At 41.5% G+C, this 24,347-nt stretch overlaps 1 protein-coding gene and 1 pseudogene across 1 annotated transcript; both read right to left on the reverse strand.

The window, feature by feature from the left end:
• Positions 1–922: 922 nt before the first annotated feature.
• NUS1 (NUS1 dehydrodolichyl diphosphate synthase subunit) lies at positions 923–17,495 on the reverse strand. The gene is made up of 5 exons (XM_058173128.1): positions 16,862–17,495; positions 11,376–11,498; positions 10,620–10,772; positions 8,748–8,847; positions 923–1,245 (listed from the first exon to the last, which is right to left on the reverse strand). Exons 1-5 carry the CDS (start codon positions 17,259–17,261, stop codon positions 1,155–1,157), a joined length of 867 nt encoding a protein of 288 aa, XP_058029111.1. The 5' UTR covers positions 17,262–17,495; the 3' UTR covers positions 923–1,154.
• Positions 17,496–18,109: 614 nt separating this feature from the next.
• On the reverse strand, positions 18,110–24,055 carry LOC131193836 (nephrocan-like; annotated as a pseudogene).
• Positions 24,056–24,347: the final 292 nt, after the last annotated feature.

The raw sequence follows: 24,347 nt of genomic DNA on the forward strand, positions 1-24,347 counted from the left end.
TATTAAGCAGCATAACAAAGTTGCTGCAGAAATTAGCTGAAAAATTTATGAATTTTAACTTCATTTTAGCTGTATTGTTGTATTAATACACTGTTACATAATAATTGCCATAATCATTTATCCAGGTAATCAGGTTACAGTGTATTGATGTCAAAATTTTAAAAAGTTATCAGTGGATATTAACACTTTCACTGTTTGTTGCTACTGTTTCTTAGCCAGACATAAATTACCACACTCATCCAGATTGGTTAATTTATAGTTGAAATAAAGATAACATGGTGGATATTCATAATGTTGAAAATGGAATCCTTTTTGTAAAGGAAAATACAAGCCTTTAAAAAAAACTTATCTTCAGTCTGAGATGTTAATATTCTATTCTAAAATAGAATATAGAGGCCCAATTGTTCATGTTGCATTTGGAAAAGTTCAGTTTACATCAGAATGCACCATTTCCACATTTATTCTTCCACACAATCCACCATACTATTTAAAACTTCAGCTCCCCAAGACAGAAAGGTCCATGCTGTAGTTATAATTGCTCATTTAAAACATATATTGACCTATGATTTTAAAATATTCCCACATTCCAGAAAGCACTTACCCTTTTTTTTGATCCTGTTGTATTTAATCATTTTAACATTAGCTATTCCCCCTGCCAATCTTATCCTGTCAGACACTTTTATGAATGTTTTCAGATAATCAATTAAATGTGTTCCTAGAATCTAGGCTTAGGAAGTCAAGTATAAGTCTGGTAAAGAAGATGTAAAGTATGATTTCAGAAATTTATGAGGTGACTTCAACTGAGAATGCACACTCTATTGACTGCAGTGCTACTTTGACTTTTTTATATATATTGCATGTAAATATTTCTGGTAATAAGAATTTGATCACTGAAAAAAATAAGCCTGAAATCTTTAAACAATTATTTTTTACGACTTTTATGATATATCATTATTAGACAGCAGTAAACCATTGCTTTTTCATACCTTCAAAGATTATGAGTACACACACATACAAATTCTAAAAAGGATAAGACACTTTATTGAATTTGATAAATTAAAAGACTATGTACTGGACTTGTATGAATCACAGGTATTTGTAAACAGAGACCTTGGGTCCTTTTCAAAGAAATCCTGATAGAATTCCGCAATAAATCATTTTCCAATACGCTGATCACAGGATGCATAGTAACAAAGGGCAGAGAAGAATTCATCATAGCTGACATTCACATGTGAAGGCAAAGAACTGAAAAAAACATAATTGGAAAGAAAATTAAGTATAATTGGGAACGTATACAATACAGAAATTTGCTATCGCATTCCTAAAAATTTGCTTTGAACTATGACTATATGACAAATCATAGAAGTCTTATAATAACATATGAACTTAAGGGTATTTTAAATTTTGTATCTACTCTATAGCCAAGGAATATGCTAACAGATGCATACTGCTTGGCTATACAGGAATCTATTTTTAATACATAAGAGTCCACAAGTTCTCCCTAACTTGCAGTACCCATGTGCAAAAGCACACTGTACATAGTTAGAGGGGCTCCCTTATGGTAAGAATATTATTCTTCATGAAACATAAAATAAGAGCTCAGATTCAACATGGATTTTACTTCCCTCAAATGATGGAAAGATTCACTAATAGGAAAAAAACAAATTTACTGCAGAGATGGGATACCTGTAGCCCACCAGATGTTCGTGAATCATAGCTCTCATCATGCTCACTATTAGCCTGAAGCTTGCTATTCTGCAATTGTTGGCTATTCATTATTAAATAGTTTTGCAAGCTGTTTAAATACATCTATAACTTTTAAATATTTAAAAGAGATGCCAATCTGAAAGGACTTTATTTATTAAATGTATTTTTATTAGTGGATAGTCCAATCCAGATTCAGAGGGATAAAATGATTTCGAGTATTTCAGAATACTCAGGTAGTCATGTTTTATAGAAACTACATCTTTTCTGGGCTTGTGCAGCTGTTGTAATATGTCAAGCAAAGATGCATTGGATTTAAGAAAGTGTACATCAATTTTTCCTTTAAATCTAGAGTATTACATAGCCCTAATTTTCAAACGTTTTCTCATAATTCAGAAACATCCAAAGTGGTTTATAATAGTCATAAAAAGAGAATAAAAGCAACTATTACAAGGAATTAATGGTCAGAGAAGGCAAACATAAAACGAAGGATTCTCAAAGATTCCTAAATTGCCTGTGTGTGAGTGCCAGGCATGTCGTAGAGAGAAAATCATTCCACAGGACAAGCAGAATGTTAGCAAGGTGACGGAACCTATGTTATACTGATTATCAAGAAATTTTACCATCTTTTATGATTATACACTGAATCAAGAATAGTATGAACGAAGTATTTAAAGTATGTATTAGCAAGCATACTTGGTCGCCAATTGGTCGCGTTGGTGGATGACCTCTGGAGGGCCAGGGATAGGGGTTGTTCCTCTGCCCTGGTCCTATTAGATCTCTCAGCGGCTTTTGATACCATCGACCATGGTATCTTGCTGCACCGGTTGGAGGGGTTGGGAGTGGGAGGCACCGTTTATCGGTGGTTCTCCTCCTATCTCTCCGACCGGTCACAGACGGTGTTGACAGGGGGGCAGAGGTCGACCGCGAGGCACCTTACTTGTGGGGTGCCTCAGGGGTCGATTCTCTCGCCCCTCCTGTTCAACATCTACATAAAGCCGCTGGGTGAGGTCATCAGTGGTTTCGGGGTGAGTTATCATCTGTACGCTGATGATACTCAGCTGTACTTTTCCACCCCGGACCACCCCAATGAAGCTGTCGAAGTGCTGTCCTGGAAGCCGTACGGGTCTGGATGGGGAGAAACAGACTCAGGCTCAATCCCTCCAAGACGGAGTGGCTGTGGATGCCGGCACCCCGGTACAGTCAGCTGCAGCCGCAGCTGGCTGTGGGGGCGAGTTATTGGCCCCAACGGAGAGGGTGCGCAACTTGGGTGTCCTCTTGGATGGGCGGCTGTCGTTTGACGATCATTTGGCGGCCGTCTCCAGGAGGGCCTTCCACCAAGTACGCTTGGTGCGCCAGTTGCGCCCCTTTCTTGACCGGGATGCCTTATGCACGGTCACTCATGCCCTTGTCACTTCCCGCTTGGACTATTGCAATGCTCTCTACATGGGGCTGCCCTTGAAGTGCACCCGGAGGCTGCAGCTAGTTCAGAATGCAGCTGCGTGGGTAATAGTGGGAGCGACTCGTTGCTCCCATGTAACACCAATCCTGCGCAGCTTGCACTGGCTTCCTGTGGTCTTTCGGGTGCGCTTCAAGATTTTGGTTACCACCTTTAAAGCGCTCCATGGCTTAGGACCCGGGTACTTACGGGACCGCCTGCTGTTACCTTTTGCCTCCCACCGACCCGTACGCTCACACAGAGAGGGCCTTCTCAGGGTGCCGTCCGCCAAGCAATGCCGGATGGCGGCCCCCAGGGGAAGGGCCTTCTCTGTTGGAGCTCATTTCATTTCATTTATTTGATTTTTATACCGCCCTTCTCCCGAAGGACTCAGGGCGGTGTACAGGCCAATAAAAAACAGACAAGACAATATTCTATAAAATACAACATTAAAAACCTTATTATAATTTGCCTAAAAATTTAAAATATATAGAAATTAAAACCCCGTTTAAAATTAATAATAAAAACTATAAAATCCATAAAATTTAAGCCAGCCCCGCGCGAATAAAAAGATGCGTCTTCAGTTCGCGGCGAAAGGTCCGAAGGTCAGGTATTTGGCGTAAACCCGGGGGAAGTTCGTTCCAGAGTGTGGGAGCCCCCACAGAGAAGGACCTTCCCCTGGGGGCCGCCAGCCGACATTGCTTGGCGGACGGCACCCTGAGAAGTCCCTCTCTGTGAGAGCGTACGGGTCGGTGGGAGGCATATGGTAACAGTAGGCGGTCCCGTAAGTACCCAGGCCCTAAGCCATGGAGCGCTTTAAAGGTCATAACCAAAACCTTAAAGTGCACCCGAAAAGCCACAGGTAGCCAGTGCAGTCTGCGCAGGAGAGGTGTTATGTGGGAGGTACGCGACTCTCCCTCTATCACCCGCGCAGCTGCATTCTGGACTAGCTGAAGCCTTCGAGTGCACCTTAAGGGGAGCCCCATGTAGAGAGCATTACAATAATCCAAGCGAGAGGTAACGAGTGCGTGAGTGACTGTGCACAAGGCATCCCGATCAAGGAAGGGGCGCAACTGCCGAACCAGGCGGACCTGGTGGAAGGCCCCCCTGGAGACGGCCGTCAAATGGTCTTCAAACGACAGCCGCTCATCCAGGAGGACACCTAAGTTGCGCACCCTATCCTTTGGGGCCAATAACTCGCCTCCAACAGTCAGCTGCAACTGCAGCTGACTGAATCGAGATGCCGGCATCCACAGCCACTCCGTCTTGGAGGGATTGAGCTTGAGCCTGTTTCTCCCCATCCAGACCCGTACGGCTTCCAAACACCGGGACAGCACTTCAACAACTTCATTGGGGTGACCTGGGGTGGAGAAGTACAGCTGAGTGTCGTCAGCGTACTGATGGTACTTCACCCCAAAGCCACTGATGATCTCACCCAACGGCTTCATATAGATGTTGAACAGAAGGGGCGAGAGAATCGACCCCTGCGGCACCCCACAAGTGAGGGCCCTCGCGGTCGACCTCCGCCCCCCTGTCAACACCGTCTGCGACCGGTCAGAGAGATAGGAGGAGAACCACCGATATACGGTGCCTCCCACTCCCAATCCCCCCAGCCGGCGCAGCAAGATACCATGGTCGATGGTATCAAAAGCCGCTGAGAGGTCTAATAGGACCAGGGCAGAGGAATAACCCCTGTCCCTGGCCCTCCAGAGATCATCCACCAATGCGACCAAAGCTGTCTCCGTGCTGTAGCCGGGTCGGAAGCCGGACTGGAACGGGTCCAGATAGACGGATTCTTCCAGGTATTGGGGTAACTGACGCGCCACAGCACTCTCTACAACCTTCGCAACAAAGCGAAGGTTGGAGACTAACGATAATTTCCCAAAATAGCCGGGTCCAAAGAGGGCTTCTTAAGGAGGGTCTCACCACCGCCTCTTTCAAGACGGCAGGGAAAACCCCTTCCAACAAAGAAGCATTTATGATCCTCTGGAGCCAGCCTCGTGTCACCTCCTGGGTGGCCAGCACCAGCCAGGAAGGACACGGATCCAATAAACATGTAGTGGCGGAGCCTCCCAACAACCTGTCCACGCCCTCGGAGCCACAGGTCAAACTCATCCCAAACAGAGTCGACAAGACGTGCCTCCTCTCCTCGCTTGATCATCCCAATTTCGGTCCAGACCATCCCGGAGCTGAGCGATTTTGTCGATAGATAACCACTAAACTCCTCGGCACGCCCCTGTAAGGGTCATCCCGCACCTCCTGATGAAGGAGGAGCGGGTCACCAAACAGGGCGGCCGGGCGGTTATCTGCCGACGCAATGAGGGTGGAGGCGTAGGAACGCCTCGCCTCCCTCATTGCCACTAGGTAGGTCCTAGAATAGGACCTAACTAGTGTCCGATCAGCTTCGGAACGACTGGACCTCCAAGTGCTCTCTAGGCGTCTTCTCCGGCGTTTCATCTCCCTCAGCCCCTCGGAGAACCAAGGGGCCGGACGAGATCTACGCCGGGTCAGAGGCCGCAAAGGCACGACACGGTCCAAGGCCCCAGCCGCGGCCTGTTCCCAGGCCGCAACTAGTTCCTCAGTCGTGCCGTGGGCCAGACCCTCAGGGAATGGCCCAAGCCCCGCCAGGAACCTCTCCGGGTCCATCAGGCGCCTGGGACGGAACCAACGTATAGGCTCCGTCTCCCTGCGATGGTGGGTGGCGGTTCGGAAGTCTAGGCGAAGGAGAAAATGATCGGACCATGACATTGGTTCTGTTACTAAATCGTCTAGTATCAGATCATTTAACCACTGACCAGAGATATAAATCAGATCCAGCGTGCCTCCCCCCATGTGCGTAGGGCCATCATTTACTCGAATCAGGTCCAAGGCCGTCATGGAAGCCTGGAACTCCCGAGCTGCAGTCGATGATAAGCCAGCTGATGGCAAGTTGAAATCCCCCATAACTATAAGTCTGGGGGTCTCAACTGCCACAGTGGCAAATAACTCCAGCAGCTCGGGCAGGGCTGTGGTCACGCAGCAAGGAGCCAGGTACGTGATCAACAAGCCCAACTGATTCCTATGGCCCCACCTCACATAGAGGGATTCACAGCCGGCGATCTGAGGAACAGTGGCCTCCCTCGGCTCTAGATCTTCCTTAATTACAACCGCCACCCCTCCACCCCTACCCTGGGCCCTCGGCTGATGGAATGCTCGGAAACCTGGGGGGCACAGTTCAACGAGGGGCACCCCCCCCTCTGGCCCCAACCAGGTCTCCGTAATGCCCATAAGGTCCGCGGACTCCCCTTGAATAAGATCGCAGATCAAGGGGGCCTTATTTACCACGGACCGGGCATTACATAACATCAACCGAAGATCCAGGCTCTGAGGATCACGGCCGCCCGAGGAACGGGTAGGGACTAGGGGGCCGGAGCACGTGATCGCTTTCAAACATCGCGCACGTGCTCCCCAAACTCGATACGCCCCCCCCCTCCGCCATATCTGCCTCTCCCACTCACCGTACAGATTGAACCACCCTCTAGTCCTGGAACAAACCCCTCCCCTGACTTCAGACCAGGTGTAATAGTGCCGCGAACTGGCACCGGGGCTGGATCCCTCCCCGACGGGTTCTCCCCCCCACCCGTCTTGTCCCTCCCCCCCTTTAAAAAACCCTTATTTAAAAATCTATTTAAAAAACCCCATACATTCTTCTTAGCAGCATGCCACCTCTCTGGGTCCCAAAACCCTTCGTTGAGGTAGGCCCTCGATAACTTGGAGGGCCATTCCTGCGAGGCGGGGGAACCTCGCAGTCGAAGGAGGTCAATAGGCGAGTATCTCATGGAGAAGAAATAATAAATGGCAGAAAAGGGGTCCATCCCTAACCGGTAAAGGCATCACAATCCTTCAGATGACCCGTCAAGACACGCTGTAAGATGAAAAGAGTTTAAGAGATTGAAACCGCGCCAAAAAAGCCACCAGCGTGCCCCGACTAGAAACACGCGGCCGAAGATGACATAGCAGCAGAGGGTAAACGCGGCCAAAACCAAGGCCGCCACATATCACTCTCGCCAAGCTGTTAATGGTGATCGTCGATATCGTCGATGGAAATCGTGGCCGCTAACGGGGCCACTAGCATACCTCCGCTGTAGTTAAAGTTCGCAAAGCCGCCGCCGAACATGCTGGGGTCGGCCGATGTCCAAGGCCGATTAAAAAGTCCGAGCTCAGTTCGGAGTCGGCCACCATACCGCCGCTGATGGTAGCCGCGGCGCAGGCTAGGGGGTCGGCCGATGTCCAGGCCAATACAAAGTCCGAAGGTCCAAAGTCCGGAATCATCTGATGGTAACCGCGGCATAAACGCCACTAATGGCAGCCGCGACCTAAACGCCGCAGATGGCAACCGCGGCTAGGCCTCAGGCCGCACCAGGCCGAAATACCCCCCCATCGCCCGAAAACTGACCGCCACCATCCACTATCCGTCCACAGTCCGTCCACAGTCCGTCCACAGCTGTCCGTCCACAGCTCCGTTCTCGGCAACGGAGGGTCTCCACAAGCCCGAAGACCTCTCCCTCGGTTGCCGACACGCTGTTCTCCCGGAGCTGGAACCAGGCCGGAACACCCCCCCATCGCCCGAAAATGGCCGCCGCCATCCGCTGCTCGTCCGCGGCTCCGTTCTCAACAACCGAGGGTCTTCCAAGGCCCGAAGACCTCTCCCTCGGTTGCCGACGTGTTGTTCATCTGGAGCCAGCGATCCAAGCAGCCCGGCGGTCGGCAGAAGCAACGCCTCAGCCAGGGAATGCCCCGCTTGCCATCTCCGCGAGATCAGATCGCCGCCATTTCGCGCATGCTCAGAAGAAGAAGCTCCTACGCTCTGGAATGAACTTCCCCCTGGTTTACGTCAAGTGCCTGATCTTCGGACCTTCCGCCGTGAGCTGAAAACGCACCTATTTATTCAAGCGGGACTGGATTGATATTTTATTGGGGTATTTATGTCTTATGATTTTAAATGGTTTTAAAAATTTTGGCCATGTTATAATATTTCTTTTTAATTTCTTTTTAATGTTTATATATTGTATTTTTACTAGGCTGTACACCGCCCTGAGTCCTTCGGGAGAAGGGCGGTATAAAAATTGAAATAAATAAATAAATAAATAAATAAATACTATTAATTTGAGCTGTCCATGAATGTGTACCTTTCTTTCAGCAGTTAGCAATCTTTGAGGGTGGAAGTAGCATTTTTTCCTAATGCTTTCAGTGTTGGATAAGGGGAAGGGACGGGAAATGATATCAAGGAAATTGAATCCTTTTTTCCACTTTTGAGGGAAGTGTTTAAAAGTACAATTTAGCCTACTGTGAGCTTAACATATCTATTTTTGTTAGTCTTGTGAAAAAAATTAGTGAGCTACTGCAATTTGGAGAGAATAACAAGGAACAGTTTGATCACCCTTGCTTTACAAAAAGGTATAAGAGAAAAATTGTCAATGTATTTTTAATACTTACTGTGAGGCATTTCTTTAGCTCTCAACATAATTGGAGTGAGAACTATTTTCTTTGTGCGATACATTACAATACTCCCACTTTCCTATCAGAATCAAACTATTGAAAATACATAAGAATTATATGTTCTTACACAATCTCTGTCAATCTGATTTGCCAGGGAAGAAATCCCAAGATACTGTCCACAGGACCAAACTTTAATATTAGGTCAGGATCAGGAAAGCCATTAGTACCTAGAAAAAGGGCACAAAAGTATTGCAGAATTAAGACTACTTAATTTATCAGAGGTATAACACAGGTTCGTCATAATATTCTGCTTAATGCATAGAGTTGAAATAGAGCACTATAATATTCCTAAAGGTTAGGCTGCAAAGGCAAATCATGTTAAATGTTACCCTAGTTAGGAATATTTGAAAATCAAACATCAAACGAATAAGGAAGTGCTTAAAAGAAAACCGCAACCAATTGAATATAATTTATAAAATAAATTATCTAGCAGATCTAGCTTTTGGTATCAAATCTGCATATAAACTTGAAGACAAATGTGAATTTTTTCCAAATTACCATATTGTTGGGTCTATAAGATGTACTCCCCCCACTGCAAAAGTGGGTGGAAATGCCTGTGTGTCTTATAGACTAAATGTTGCTGAAGCCCTATCCACCCGCCAGCCCCCACCCTTTGGCTTCCGCCTCCCAGCAATTTGCCTTCTTGCAGCAAACAGCAAGGTCAGCTTCAGTACAGCCTGATTTAGCATGAGCAGCTGATTGGTGGTTGGATCAGCCTCCCAGAATGCTGCCGATCAGCTGTTCCAGGCTGCAAGCATCACTGTCGCCTATTGCTGACGCCACCTCTTGCCCCATTTTCAGCCTCCGCACATCCCATTTTTGGCCTGTTCCAAGAGGCAGAGATTGCTGCCGCCTATCGCCACCAAATGGCAGCAGTGATCCCCACTGCCTGGAATGGGCCGAAAATGGGATGTGCGGAGGCTGAAAACAGGGCACTTGGAAGCCAAAAACAGGATCCCCACCATCTGAACAAGCCAAAAATGGGATGTGCGGAGGCAAAATATGGGGTGAGTAGACGGTGATAGAAAGCAATAGCAATGACCAGAGGTGGGGCGATTCCTGCAGCTTGGAACAGCTGATCGGCAATATTCCAGGAGGTCGATCCAACCGCCAATCAGATGTTCATGCTAAATCACGTTGTGCTGAAGCTGATCAAGCTGTTTGCTGCAAGGAGGCAAGTTGCTGGGAGGCAGAGGCAGATTTTTTTTTCTTGTTTTCCTCCCTGAAAGCTAGGAGCATCTTATGGTCCGGAGCATCTTATAGTGTGAAAAATGTGGTAAATGGATTTTCTTCCCTGAGCCCATAATTACACTTATTTGGAAAGGTATATCTCTATAGCAAGAATATACAAAGACATATTGGAGATCTTCTACAAAGTAACCTCATAGAATGTAGAGACTGAATGCAGGTAGTCTTTGACTTACGACCATCTGGAATTATAGTCATGAGTTATTGCAGATGTTAAGCAGGTCACTATGCAACTGGACATGACTATGAGACTTTTTGATGTGGTCATTAAGCCAGCATAGTAGTCTTTAAGCGAAGACCACAGTCATTAAGGGAATCCATAATAGCCAATGGTGTTTTCTGCTGGAAAATGGCAAAAGACATTGAAAATCGTGGTCATATAATGGTGGGACACTGCAAACAGCTATAAAGATGAGTCGATTTCCAAGCACCCAAAATATGAATATGTAACTGTGAAGGAGCATGCAGTCATTGTAACTTTGAAATTGGTTTGTAAATACCTTTTGGGTATCTGTTATAATTTCAAAAGGGTGCTGAACAATCAGTCATAAATTGAGGACTACCTGTAGTGAGTATGAAATCCAAATATTTACACCAAGAGTTTGATTATGTTTTTAAAAATACTACTGTTAGCCATTTTGCACTCTTACAAATACTCAAAAAAGTAAATAAATTCTGCTTTAACACTTACTACTTAATAAATTCTCCAAGATGTCCATATCCAAATCTGTACATTTCTTTTGTTTTTGTGCTACTAAGTTGCAAAATTTCTGAGCTGCTTTTACAATATCTGTTTTTCCATCCTCTGAGGACAGCACGTTCAGAACAGATTGGCAATTTAAAACTGCAGTTGAAATGAAAATAAAACAAAAAGTGTAAGAACAGAAACAGTTGCTTGAAAACAGTATTTTCAAAAGTTACTATAGACGCTTACAATTAAAGTAACATTTCCCCCATTACTCTGCAATTTCTCAAAGTTCCTACTAGTGGTGAGCCATGGTAGCGCAGTGATTAGAATGCAGTATTGACTGGCTCAAAAGTTGACTCAGCCTTCCATCCTTCTCAGGTCAGTATAATGAGGACCCAGATTGTTGGAGGCAATATGCTGACATTGCAAACAGCTGAGAGAATGCAGTAAAACATTGTGGAGTGGTATATAAATCTAAGTGCTATTGCTATCATTTAAATAAACCTACTAAAGTATCCTTTGTAGAAAATCTGCAACTCTTTACTAAAGTAATAACACTTCAGTAGTTTAGAATCAAAATTTTCTTAATTCATATTTAAATACATCTGTCTTATTTTTACATCCAGATTTTTAAAAACTTGTGGTCATAAAAATTTCCCATTGAAGAAATTAAGTAACCAGGACTTGTGGATTAGTTTTGTGTAATCAACATATTTTAGCCCTCTATAACAATACAAGGTTTTTAAAAAATTATCTTACCTTGATCTGTTTTCTCCTGATTTGCAAATTTCACTGTATATTTGGAACAGTCAAGATTCAATAATTCCTGCTGCTGTTTTAAAATTTCATCCATCAGTCTTGAATTATTTCTTTTGAAAATACCTTGGAAAAAGAGAAGAAAGAACATGTGCTGGTAATTTTTTTTTATCTTACTGCAGAAATTATATTTAGATTACTTGGAGCTGCCTAGGAGGAATATTCAAAAACTTCACTATAGTTTCTAACAGAAGTTGATTCAGCACTGTAATACTTCTCCATCCTCTGACATGTTAACTATACATTTCATTTAAAATGCTTATCGCCTTTAAAGCTCTTCATGACTTAGTCCTGGTTATTGTAGGTAAAATCTATTTGTTCTACACATTTGAATTATGATGGCATGCTGCATACCCATTCTTTGTAAAAATAAGAGGAAGGGACTAGGAAACCTGCTTTCGTTGTGACTGCCCAAGACATTTAGAACATATGCCCTAATGTAAAGACCCCCTTCCCCTCACTGTCATTATTCAGAAGGTGAAGGCAATCCTCTTTTATCAGGGGATGGAGATATATATATATATATGTGTGTGTGTGTGTGTGTGTGTGTGTGTACACACACACACATACATACATACACACACACATATATACACACATACACACATATACACACACACATATATATATAATTTTTAGGGATGCTTTTTACCATTATTTTACATGACATTTGACTCTGCAATCAAGAGAGTTTAAATACCAGACAGACCTGAAAGATATCTATTGTGCAAGCAGCTTCTTCTTCATACAATTGTATATTCAATGATTAACAAATATACATCGCTATGAATTTTAAAAACAGATACCGGTACTTCAAAACCCACACAATTAGGGACATCCCTTCTACCTATAAACAAACTCCCACATTCCATATCAGAAACTAATCAGTTGCACAATATAGTAAAGTTAAAATCTCATTTGAGTTGAGTTCAGCTTCTGATGATTTTGGGGATATGTCAATAGTTTAGTCACTGCTTTCTCTTTCAGGATGTTTTCTCAACTATCCCGTCTAGCTTACCTCCCTTGCATTGTTTATCTTTCATCTGAGTACTAAATAGGCTCAAATCTGCATAGCTTGCACAGTCAAAGTCAGCCAGGTGCTAAGGGACTCAGCATGGAAGAGTTGCTATTTGGTACCTCAAGATGCCTTTAGTTACAGAGAATATTCACAAAAAGGCCAGAATTTGGGATAGTCCTGGCTATTGTTCCGGAACAAATATTCTAATGTATTCCATTCTGTGATTATAACATAGCTCCTCACACCAAAGGAAAATGAATCAGTAATCAACAGCATGGGGGGGGGGGGGAACCCTTACAATTAGGTCCAAACCTGATACCTGACTTATTCTTAAACATCTTAATTTCAGGTTCTGGTTTATTAGCAACAAGCAAATCAGAACTTTTAAATAAAATTTAATATTATGTTTCTTCTTCCAAGCAAATCCTAAGGTAAATTTAATAATGTAATTTGAGACAGGTTATTTTGATTATCCTGATCTATTTATCTGTCTCTCCAAGCACACACATCCCAGCAATACGTATTAAAGATACTGGTAACTAAACTAGGCTTTTGTTTTAAAGAGAAACAAAAAACAAGCGCACATTCTTGGATACAGGTAAGAACCACTATTATACCAGTAGTACTGGTTTGAACCATTAACAGGAGCTACAGAATGACTTTGTATTATAAAACGTTATAAATCACACAGGTTTTCTAGTTAATTTGGGAATGTACCTTTCAAGTTTCATTTTCTCAGAACCAAAAAGGTATCTACAAATAATGACAATTACATCCATATAGCATAGGAATGATGAAGCATTCCATTGAATGTCAACTGCTGCCACTGTACATGTAGTCCTTGACTTACAACATTCATTTAGTAATTGTTCAGTTAGTGACGCTGAAAAAAATGACTTATGACCATTTTTCACACTTATGGCCGTTGAAACAGCCCCCTGATCATGTGATCAAAATTCAGCTGTATGGCAACTGATTCATATTTAGCCCTAAAAGTCAAAAACCTGATTCCTCAGCCATACACATACAAATAGAGGGTACACATTCACACAATTTCAGTTCTGACTAGACTATGAGCTGAATGTTACTTCAGAATTCTTTCTAGCTAGCTAAAAATTATGCGGTTTTTAAAAATTGGCTACTATGTCCAAGTGACCAACCTGTCAACTTTATTTTAAAAACTGTTATATCTTCATTTTAAATGAAAATATTATTTCCAATTATTAACTTGATTCCCTAAATTTTAAATATCTATGACTTTAGTACTCACATTACTTGTTTCTCCGTATTTCTTATTAGCACATTTTATAAGAATTTTATTTTCATTTCAAAACTTACCTAGTAAGGTTCAGATTCAGTATAATACAAGAATATTTGGTTTTATTTTTTTTACTATTCCTCAACTTACAACCACAATTAAGCTCAAGATTTCTGTTGCTAAGTGAGACAGTTAAGTGAGTTTTGCCTCATTTTATGAGCTTTCATGGCACAGTTGTTAACTGAATCACCGCAGTCTTTAAATTAGTAATGCAGTTTTAAAGTGAACCTGGCTTTCCCACTGACTTTGCTTGTCGGAAGATTGCGAAAGGTGATCATAAAACCCAGAACACTGCAACTACCATAAACGTAGGCCAGTTTTCAAAGACTCTGAATTTTGATCACATGACCATGGGGATTTTGCATAGTCATAAATGTGATAAATGGTTATAAGTCACTTTTTTCAATGCCATTGTAACTTTAAACGTTCATTAAATGAAAGGTTGTACGTCAAGGACTACCTGTACTAGAATAGAATCTACTTTCAATATTTTTTAGTATAGAATGTTTACAACTTCCTTGTTTACAAATATTTGCATAAGTTAAAAAAGAAATAGGAAAACATTTTCATCGATTATTGGAAGAGTCGCCAAGGTTCTTCAATCATTGAGTAACTGACATAAAACAAACTGAATTTATATTAGACTCTCAACTTCCTAGTCTAACCCTTTGCATTCTTTACCATGCATCTGTGTATTAAATAGGCTCGTATCTTCTTAGCTTCTAAGTCTAGGCAAAACCAGGCAGGCAGTTTTAAGTTACTTTAGTTTACTTCAGTTATATCTTATCTTAATATTTTAAAAATCTTCGTGTAAAGCAGTGGTTCTCAACCTGTGGTCCGTTGACCCCTGGGAGGTCGCAATGTCATCACAGTATGTCTGCGAAGGTTTGAAGAAATGCTATGATTTAAATCTTGAGTTAAGTCTTGAGAGTCCATGGTCATGGTTCAGAGCCACAACATATATTTAAAGAAGGTCCATGGTGAAGAAAAGGTTGAAAACCACTGGTGTAAAGGATTACTTAGGCCAGTGATGGGTAATCTTTTCCAGAACGAGTGCCCAAAGCACATGGCCGGACCCTCAAAATGCAATGTGCGTACGGCCCCCTGCATACATCCTGCCCTCTGTGCATGCATACGTGCCCTCCCACTACCCCACCCCCCACATATGCACTGCCCCCCGCACTGCGCCGTGTATGTGCGGCATAGACCCAAAGAATGGAGGCGCACGCAGAGAGCTGAACTGGGGTGACAGCTCACATGCCATCAGAGAGGGCGCTGGGTGCCACTTCTAGCATGCGCACCATAGGTTCGCCATCACGGACTTAGGCAATTGAGGATGTACATAATGCATATGTACTGTTTAGCATTAAAAGACAGCTAAGCAACTTCCTGAAAAGTCATTGTCTCAATCTCCATGGATTTCATTTCTATAAGAAATGGAACTAAATTGGGGGAGGTATTTTTCTTTTCATGTATATTGAATCATTTTTTACATTTAAACTCTCATTCAGATTGCCTAGCACTCCCTTTTTCAATTCTATCATAACAGGAATCAGGAAGACCAAAAAGAACATCAATAATCTATCCACAAAGTACAATTCAAAAGCAGCATTGCTATGTTTCTTGGGATGTCATTCTATAGTTAGTTTACAAATTTTCTTATATATAGGCAAAGAGAACCTATGCCTTAAAATCTCTTTTCAGTTTACTATGAAAGTATTTGTATTAAAAGGGTAAACAAAATCTGGCAGAATTTTGCTTACATGATTAGTATACATTCTTTTACGATATGGAATTAAAGAAAGATTCTAGAGTACAGCTTTGAAATTAAAAGGGTGTTTATTATTAAACAAAAAATGCAAATATGTTTCTTAGTTATCTGTTTAGTGATGTTTGATTTTTAATATGCATACCATTATTCCTTAACAAATTGAGCAATTTTTAAATTGACCAATTTGGATTTGATTGACTCATATTGCTGTAATCATGTAATTAAATTTTCACTAAACTTAAGCTATTCTTCACGACTTCATTTTCTTACATATACTTTAATAATTTCTGGCTGTCTAAAATTTTCCATTCCACCATGATTCTAATTGCCCATTTATATCTTAAAGGTGCTATATATATATAGTAATTCCGAATGTTAAAAACACTGGCCTTCTTCTCCTAAAATCAAAAGTTTATTTTAAATTGGGCATAATATTAAGATTTCTTTTGTTAAAAAAATTAATAAAATGTATTCAAAACAGTTGGTCAAAATGGTAGTACAGAAAAATAAAATACAGTATAGGGATTAAACTAACTGTATTCAGTAGGCACTAATAAAAAGATTCAGAAAAATCTGCTCAGAATCAGTCTTGTGTCAGGTAGTCTCATAACTGAATAATAGCAAAACAACAAAACCAATAAACATTCTTTAAAATACTTCTTTTATTGACTTCATTCTTTAACCTACTACTACTGTTTATATTTTCTGTACCAGCCAAACCCATTGGTACTGAGCTCATGCTAGGTAAGGAAAACAAGGAAAAGCTGCTCCCTGTCTCAACGAAGATTAGTTGCCTTAACTGGCATTTAATATTGGTAGTGTTCGACTTACAATTGGGGCCAAAATTTCTGTTGCTAAGTGAGACATTCGTTAAGGGAATTTTGCCCCATTGTACGACCTTTCTTGCCACAGTTGTTAAAGTGAACCACTGCAGTTGTTAAGTTAGTAACGCTGTTGTTAAGTGAATCCGGCTTCCCCAATGGACTTGTCATTGTCAGAATGTCACCAAAAGCGATGATCGATCACATGATCTTGGGACCCTGCGACCATCATAAATATAAGTCAGTTGCCAAGTATCTGAATTTTGATTATATGACCAGGGGGATGCCCGCAATGGTCGTTAAGTCTGAAAAATTGCCATGAGTCATTTTTTCAGTGCCATTAACTTTGAATGGTCACGAAATGAACTATTGTAAATCGAGGACTACCTGTGAGTAGAATCGACAGAAGGAGAGGACAAAATCCAGGACTTTCAAGGTCGACCTCCCCGCATCGGGAAAAGGGCGAGAGATCTGAACTCGGCCATTGACTAGGCGACTCACCTTCGTGGTCGTAGACGCTGATATAGGAGATGCCAACCGCCATGCACCACACCACCAAGCTGGCTACATCGGCGTAGTTCTGCTCCTCCTCGGTCACCACCAGCCCCACGTGGCCCGGCAGCTTCTGCAGAGATTTGGCATCCTTCCGCCAACGGCTAACGGTGCCCACTACTTTCCGCCCTAACGCCGCCGGCTTGTGAAAGGCGAAAGGGTTGCCGGCCGCCGCCGGAACTAAGAGGGCCCGCGAGGCGGCAGTGGCCGCCGTAGCCGCGCGCTGCCGCCAACGGCTGAGCCACGAGCCGCGACCTCCGAACCAACCGCGGCCCCAGGCGACCAGCGCGCGCTGGACGCTGAAGAGGACGTGCAGCAAACGCCACAGCAGCTCATATGCGACGCTCATTGGCCCGGACGGAGGGGGGGAGACGCGAGAGGAGCGGAGTGGTGACCCGTCGGCTGAGGCGGTTTCAAAGGCGGATCAGCCGCAGCGCGAAGAACGTACCATCTCGCCTCCCTTTGCCTCACGGAGACGGTTTTATCTGCCCGGCAACTTTCCGTACTGCAACCATCTCTCTTTCTCTCTCTCGCTCTCCCTCTGTACCTGCCCTGACCTTTACCCTCTAGCCTACGCAACTGCTGCTCATTGGTCGGAGGGACGGAGCAGTGTCATTTCCGGATTGATAGACTAAATGACGTGGCCTGGAGGAAAGTGACGAAGAGGGAAGCCCTTGGATGTCTTTTTGCAGTTACAGATTTAATGTTCTATTGCGGCATCTAGTGGCGGAAGTGTGTGAGCGATTAAAGCTCCGCCGGCTTGGTAGCCGTGTGCGCGATAGTTAAACAAGAAGTCAAATGTTGTGACTGGTTCCTTTGTTTGCTCAAACTGGATTGCCAAGTGGAAATGAATGGGACAAAAACCTCCCCAAATGGCTTATTTCTTAACCAGGAGTTGAAGATGAACTGTGAATATACGCACTGAACTAAAACGTTAAGAAATATGCACTGAACTAAAAACATTATTTGTGCGCTGCAGACGGGTTTATTCGTATCCTTATTCCAAACATATCCCATACATAAATGTATAGAAAGATATTTCTTAGAAAAGTATATTCTTCAAAGATGGTCCACCTTTGAGTCTATGCACACATTCATATACAGTACTATATATACACCTTTTGATAAATATTGTTAACCCCATCAGTCCAGCATATAATTAAGCATTCTAAATACAGCTACATTATTTACTTTCAAGTGATGGCCTGCGTAGCTCTCACAAGCATGCTTGGAGACAGTTGACTTAGTTTCTATACAGCAATACCCAAAAGTCTCTGATCTAATTAAATTCACATAGAGGAAGGATATCAAGAGAAGCATATCTTAGGTTCACCTTTATTTCATAATCATAATCACCACCCATATTTACTCAGAGATAGAGATATCATCACCATTTGTGTACTTGCTTATTTCTTCCACAATAAAAATGTTATCTGCATACAAATGTAAGATTATTCTTGAAGACATCCAGCTTTCATCATGGCTTTCTGCTAGTGATGACCCTCCCTTGACTTCTATGCCTTTGGTGGTGAGCACAGTTCTGGTTTGAAAAAGTTCCCAAGTAGAACATCCAAATACAAATTGCCATCCAAATACAGGTTTCTGAGACAAGGTATTTTAGGAAATTATAACTAAGAGTGGATATTGTTCTGTAGATTTAACACCTTTGGACATTTTTAATTTGCTAATTCTTGTTCTTTAATACTTTGTACATTATTTCTTTTTAAATCCAGTCTGGTTATTTCTTTTTAAATCCAGCATGTGAGACTCTGAAGAAAAAAATAAAGAAAAAACATTGTTTATCACTTCTATAACTTCTTTTAGCAAACCAACTATTTATCCACACGATAACCTGTTATTACAATGAGAAATAAGTAACATGCCACCCACTTAGCTACCTAGCCAAACGGGCTTTTGGACTGCAAATCAAACTACGTTGTAATTTGAGCCATTTCTAAAATCTCATGTTGAGATTGAGATTACAGGAATTTAGCCTTTGGCAGCACAGGTTTTTTTTAATTTTAAAAACCAAATTAATTTCTTCAATCCTGAAATTGAATGTATTTATATTACAAAAAAATATGCTAAATGCACACTCTTTATTGCACAGATAATATATTTCCTGATTTCACAATGAAATTCAACTTATGTTTTTTAATTCCAAGTCTCTGACAAATTGTGTGTCTTAGCAATAGCAATAGCATTTAGTGCTTTACAGCCCTCTCTAAGCAGTTTACAGAATCAGCATATTCCCCATAATAATCTGGGTCCTCATTTTACCAACCTGGAAGGTTGAGTCAACCTTGAGCCTGGTGGGATTTGAACTGCCAAATTGCAGTCAGCTGGCAGACAGCAGAAGTAGCCTGCAGTACTGCAATCTAATCACTGTGCCACCATGGCTTAGCCACTTTATTGGAATAGAACTAAGCTGATTTTGTTCAAGTGCTAAATTAGACAGTAGTGTACATTTTTTGAAGTGCTCCATCTTCAAATGCAGTAGCAACATAATTGTCAAGAATTATATTGGTTGAAGTTTTGTAGATTCTACAATTCTGGTGCTCTAATGCTCTCAGATTGTTTTTGAAATCAATTTTCTGTAGTGTAACTGGCAATCTGTGAGTGATATTGTTTGGAGTTTGTTTTTTGACAGCTCCATCCGCATTAAACCTGAAAGAAAGCTGCATACTAACTGGTGAAAGCTGGTTTCAGACAGGCAGATCTCTGACAAATTTATTCACATCTCCAAATATTACCATTTTCAGCTGGCTCCTTTCCAGCTTCAATGACAATATAGTATTAGCTGATGAGAAGGAGATCTGATAATAGATTACCATTTAAATTAAGAAACAAATTATAAAAAGATGTGAACAAGCTTCTTGAAAAAGATTGCAAATTCCTATTCCCCATGCTAACATAGTTTAGGCATGGAAGATGCAATGACCAAGAGACAGATTCTCTTATTTACACCCAAAGTCCTAAACTAGTAAGGGAGGGGGGAAAAACCAGAATCAAATTGATTTGTATTCCAAGTTCTCTTATTTTTAAAAAACTTTCAAAATCAGATTCATGTAAAAATTATTAAATTGTCACCAAGTTTCAATACAGTATAGTATTTCAAGGTTTTCTGAAAAGAAAGTATATTTGTGAGTCCATTTTTCTTTTATTTATGTATTGATATCCCGCCTTTATTATTTTTACAAATAACTCAAAGCAGCAAATATTTTCCAGCACACTTTCCTCCTCTTATTTTGCCCACTCAACAATCCTGTGAGGTGAGTTGCCCTGAAAGAGTGTGACTGCCCTAAATCACCTAGCTGACTTTCCTGACTAAAGCAAGATTAGAAGTTATGGTCTCCTGGTTTCTAGCCTGATACCTTAACCACTAGAGCAAACTGGAGACCATGCATTTTTATTTGGCTTTAGGCACGAAAGCCTGCAGGGTGGCCTTGGGCCATTCACTCTCTCTCAATAAATGTCATTAGTTTGAAGACAAAAGCCATGACAAACTAATTCAATCAGCAATCATCTGCCTCCACAGAATAGGCATATATTATCAAGAAATTTATTCAAATGTCATTTAAAAAGTTATGCAAGAGTAACAAAATACAGAGCATAATCTTGCCAAACTGGGATATGTACCATTGGAGTTCCATGGGAAGCTGAGGCCCTCTAGAGGTATATCATAGGACATATGGCATCTTTATAATAAGTCTAAGCATAACTGAAAAGACATACACTGAAATACACTTTTGAGTATACTGGGATAGAATCTTGTTGATCAAATCAGTGTTCCCACTGATAGATTAGTTCCCTAAGCCAGTGTTGTGCAGAAGTATATCCCTCCATGTTCAATGGAATTTATTAAATTCAAATGGCCGAAATCCATGATGGGATATTAATTTATTAGAACAAATCAAAATGCCTAAAAGCTTGAATCTCCAGAACCTATCAACAGGTGAGATCAGTGGTGAAATCAACATTTTTTTACTATCGGTTCTGTGGGTGTGGCTTGGTGGGCATGGTGTGGCTGGTGGACCACCAAGGGGAAGGATACTGCAAAATCCCCATTCCGTCCCCACTCCTGGGGCAAGGATATTGCAAAATCTCCATTCCCACCCCACTCTGGGGCCAGCCAGAGGTGGCGTTTGCCAATTCTCTGAACTACTCAAAATTTCCGCTACCGGTTCTCCAGAACCTGTCAGAACCTGCTGGATTTCAGCCCTGGGTGAGATGCTGCACAAATCAGGAGATGGGAGGAGAAGTAAAATGAAGTTAGTCAGATGTTTCTTTTCTATCTCCATCCTATCATCATCATCGCTACCACCACCACCACACCTTTCATCAGAAGAGCTCAAGATTTATCTTAATTTAGCTCTAAAATAGCTCTGTAGGGGAGATTGGATTGAAAAACAGATTGATCCAACATTACACAATAATTTTCTGTGAGAGGATGAGGTTGAATCTGAGTTTCCCCAATTCTGATTTAACAATTTAATTACTGTATTACATTACAAAGCATTAGCAGCATATTTACATTCATTCTGGAGACATGGAAAGAACAAATCACATCTAGTCTGCAAGATATGCATCTTTAAATTTAATTTGTATAGCTATTAATATCAGGTCAGAGAACCCACTTTTCTTTTTTTTTATGTCATAACAAATAAATACTATTTTTCTTGTATTTTTCTATACAATTATGGTATATTTTATAGCAATCAGCAAACATAGATTTCTTTGTATAAGACAAATATGACGAAACTGCATATAGACGGGAAATTGAACTACTGACCCTGTTGTGTAGCCGCAACAATTTTGAACTGAGCATACTCAAAACTGTAGAGATGATAGTAGATTTTAGGAGAAGCCCTCCTAGTCTACCACCTCTTACAATACTAGACAACACAGTATCAACAGAAAACACTTTCACATTTCTAGATTTAATAATATCTCAGGACTTAAAATGGATATCTAACATCAAAAATGTCATCAACAAAACACAACAAAAGATGTTCTTCCTGCACCAACTCAGAAAGCTCAGACTGCCCAAGGAGCTGCTGATACAGTTCTACAAAGGAATTATTATTTGCACCTCTATAACTGTCTGGTTTGGCACACAAACAAGACAGACATAGACTTCAATGATTAGTTAGGACTGCCTTCCATGGAGGATCTGTATACTGCATGAGCCAGAAAGGTGGCTGTGAAAATATCTACAGACCCCTCACATCCTAGACATAAACTGTTTCAACTTCTTCCCTCAAGATGACGCTATAGGGCCATGATGGCGAACCTATGGCATGCGTGCCAGAGGGGGCACATAGAGCCACTCTGTGGGCACGCACGCTGCCACCAGATGCTTTTCCAGTTTCCATCGTGCACATGCACACTGGCCAGCTGCTGTCTTCCAGGTTCATACTGGCCAGCTAGTCTTTGAAGACTCGGTGCCAAAAAGCCATCACTGCTATAGGACATTGCACTCCAAAACAACTAGACACAAGGACAGTTTCCCGCCCCCCCAATGCCATCACTATGCTAAACAACTAATTCCCAGAACACTGTCTTATGTCCCTGAGATGTCAAACCACCTAGTAGGGCTGTATTACTATTATCCTTCTCATCTTTCCTATTACATCTTTCCTTAGCTTCTTATGACTATAACTTTGTTGTTTGTATTTTAAGTTTTATGTTGATTGTTTTTATTTAGTATCCTATTATGATTTATAGGATTATTTAGTATTCTATGCTAATTTGGTATTCTATGACTATTGCTTATTTAGTATTCTATGACTACCACTGAGTATTATATCTTATGATTTATGATTATTGTATTTATGATTATGATCATGATTTATCATTTATTGCTTGTATGTACACTGAGAGCTTATGTTCTAGAGACAAATTGTACGTCCAATCACACTTGGCCAATAAAGAATGCACAATAGCCATTTACAGTTCAGTTTCAGTATATACTATATAGTATATCAAAATCATAGACATTCATGAAATTTGGAGAATTCTTCAGTTATTATTGTTATAGCTGGGCCAATTACCACCATAGCATATAATACTGCCAAAGCCAGAATTAAATAGACAAAAGGATGCACAGCTCTCCAAGAGGGACATAAATGTGTTATTGTGCACAAACAGCCAGAACTACAGTGGCCTGTAATCCATCCTGGGACCATTGTCTAGTCAGGGCAATAGTTATAGATTTCTTGGACAAGTATTCAGACATATTAAAAATAATATCATTATAAAAACAATAAAATCACTTGTCAATAAAGCACCTTTTAATTATATCAAACGTTGACAAAAATAAAAATACATGGCAGCTCTCTTTCCTGGTTTAAATCAGGTCTCTGTGTAGCATAGAGCCATTAAAGACTATTCCAAACCGTTAAACCGTTCCAAAGACCATTAAACTAGCATTCATAAGGAACTCACATGAGCCCTAATGCACATTATAGAAAGTGCTGTCCAGGTAGCCCTTATGCAAGCAGATAGTTTTGTAAAAGGGAGGTATGTAAGCTTTCTTGCAGTCTAAGGAAAAAGCTGTATAGGGTAATTCTTAGTGACTGGGAGACAAGGCACCCTAAACAGCTTTTGGTTGCTAAAGACAGGATGGATAGATAGAAAAGACAATTTCTTAATTTGACTAGGTTGGAAAATCAGCAGGCTTCACAAGGAGTAAGGGTTTAAAAAAATGATAAGCAGCTTTTATTATGGTTGGCTGGGACATTAATCTGATTTATTGTCTGGCATTTAATCAGCAAGCAGTTCTACTATTAAAATTCCCTGTTTTGGTTAAATGTGATAGTGACTACAAAATGAGATGGGAAAAAAAGATAAATAACTATTTTACAAAGGGCTATAAAATATTTGCATGTTTTGTGACCTCGTGTTAAAAATAATCAAGAAAACCGTTTTTGTCACAGGGTTTAGAATATTAAAGTGATCTCCCATACTTGTTATTGACAAAAAGTTACCTTTAAGATTACCAAGTTGCAAATCTTGTGCAAAATGTGCTTCCTTTATGGTTTCCAGGACCTTACATTGGTATACACTTTTTTGGTAATGAACCTCATAGAAATAATTTACTGCACAATGAACCATGCTGCCTCCTGCCACAAGTGGTGGCATCGGCGCAATGAGTCATGTGGCGTCCGGCCGCGAGCGGAGGCATCTGTGCGATGCGTCACATGGTGTCTGGCCGCAATCAGCGGAGTTGGGCAGTAGCACAACAGGCATCGAGGTGGGAGGCATGGCTGCGGTGGTACTAAGGTAAGTGGGTAAGACATCCCCTGAAAATAAGACATGGGTCTTAAGATTGGGTTTTAAGAAACACGGTATATACGGAGAACTCAGAAGTGGGAAAATACACTGCATTCTCTATTACATGGGAAAGTTAAGAACTGATTATTTAGGCAGCTCG

This window comes from Ahaetulla prasina, chromosome 1, assembly GCF_028640845.1.
Source record: "Ahaetulla prasina isolate Xishuangbanna chromosome 1, ASM2864084v1, whole genome shotgun sequence".
NCBI lineage: Eukaryota > Metazoa > Chordata > Lepidosauria > Squamata > Colubridae > Ahaetulla > Ahaetulla prasina.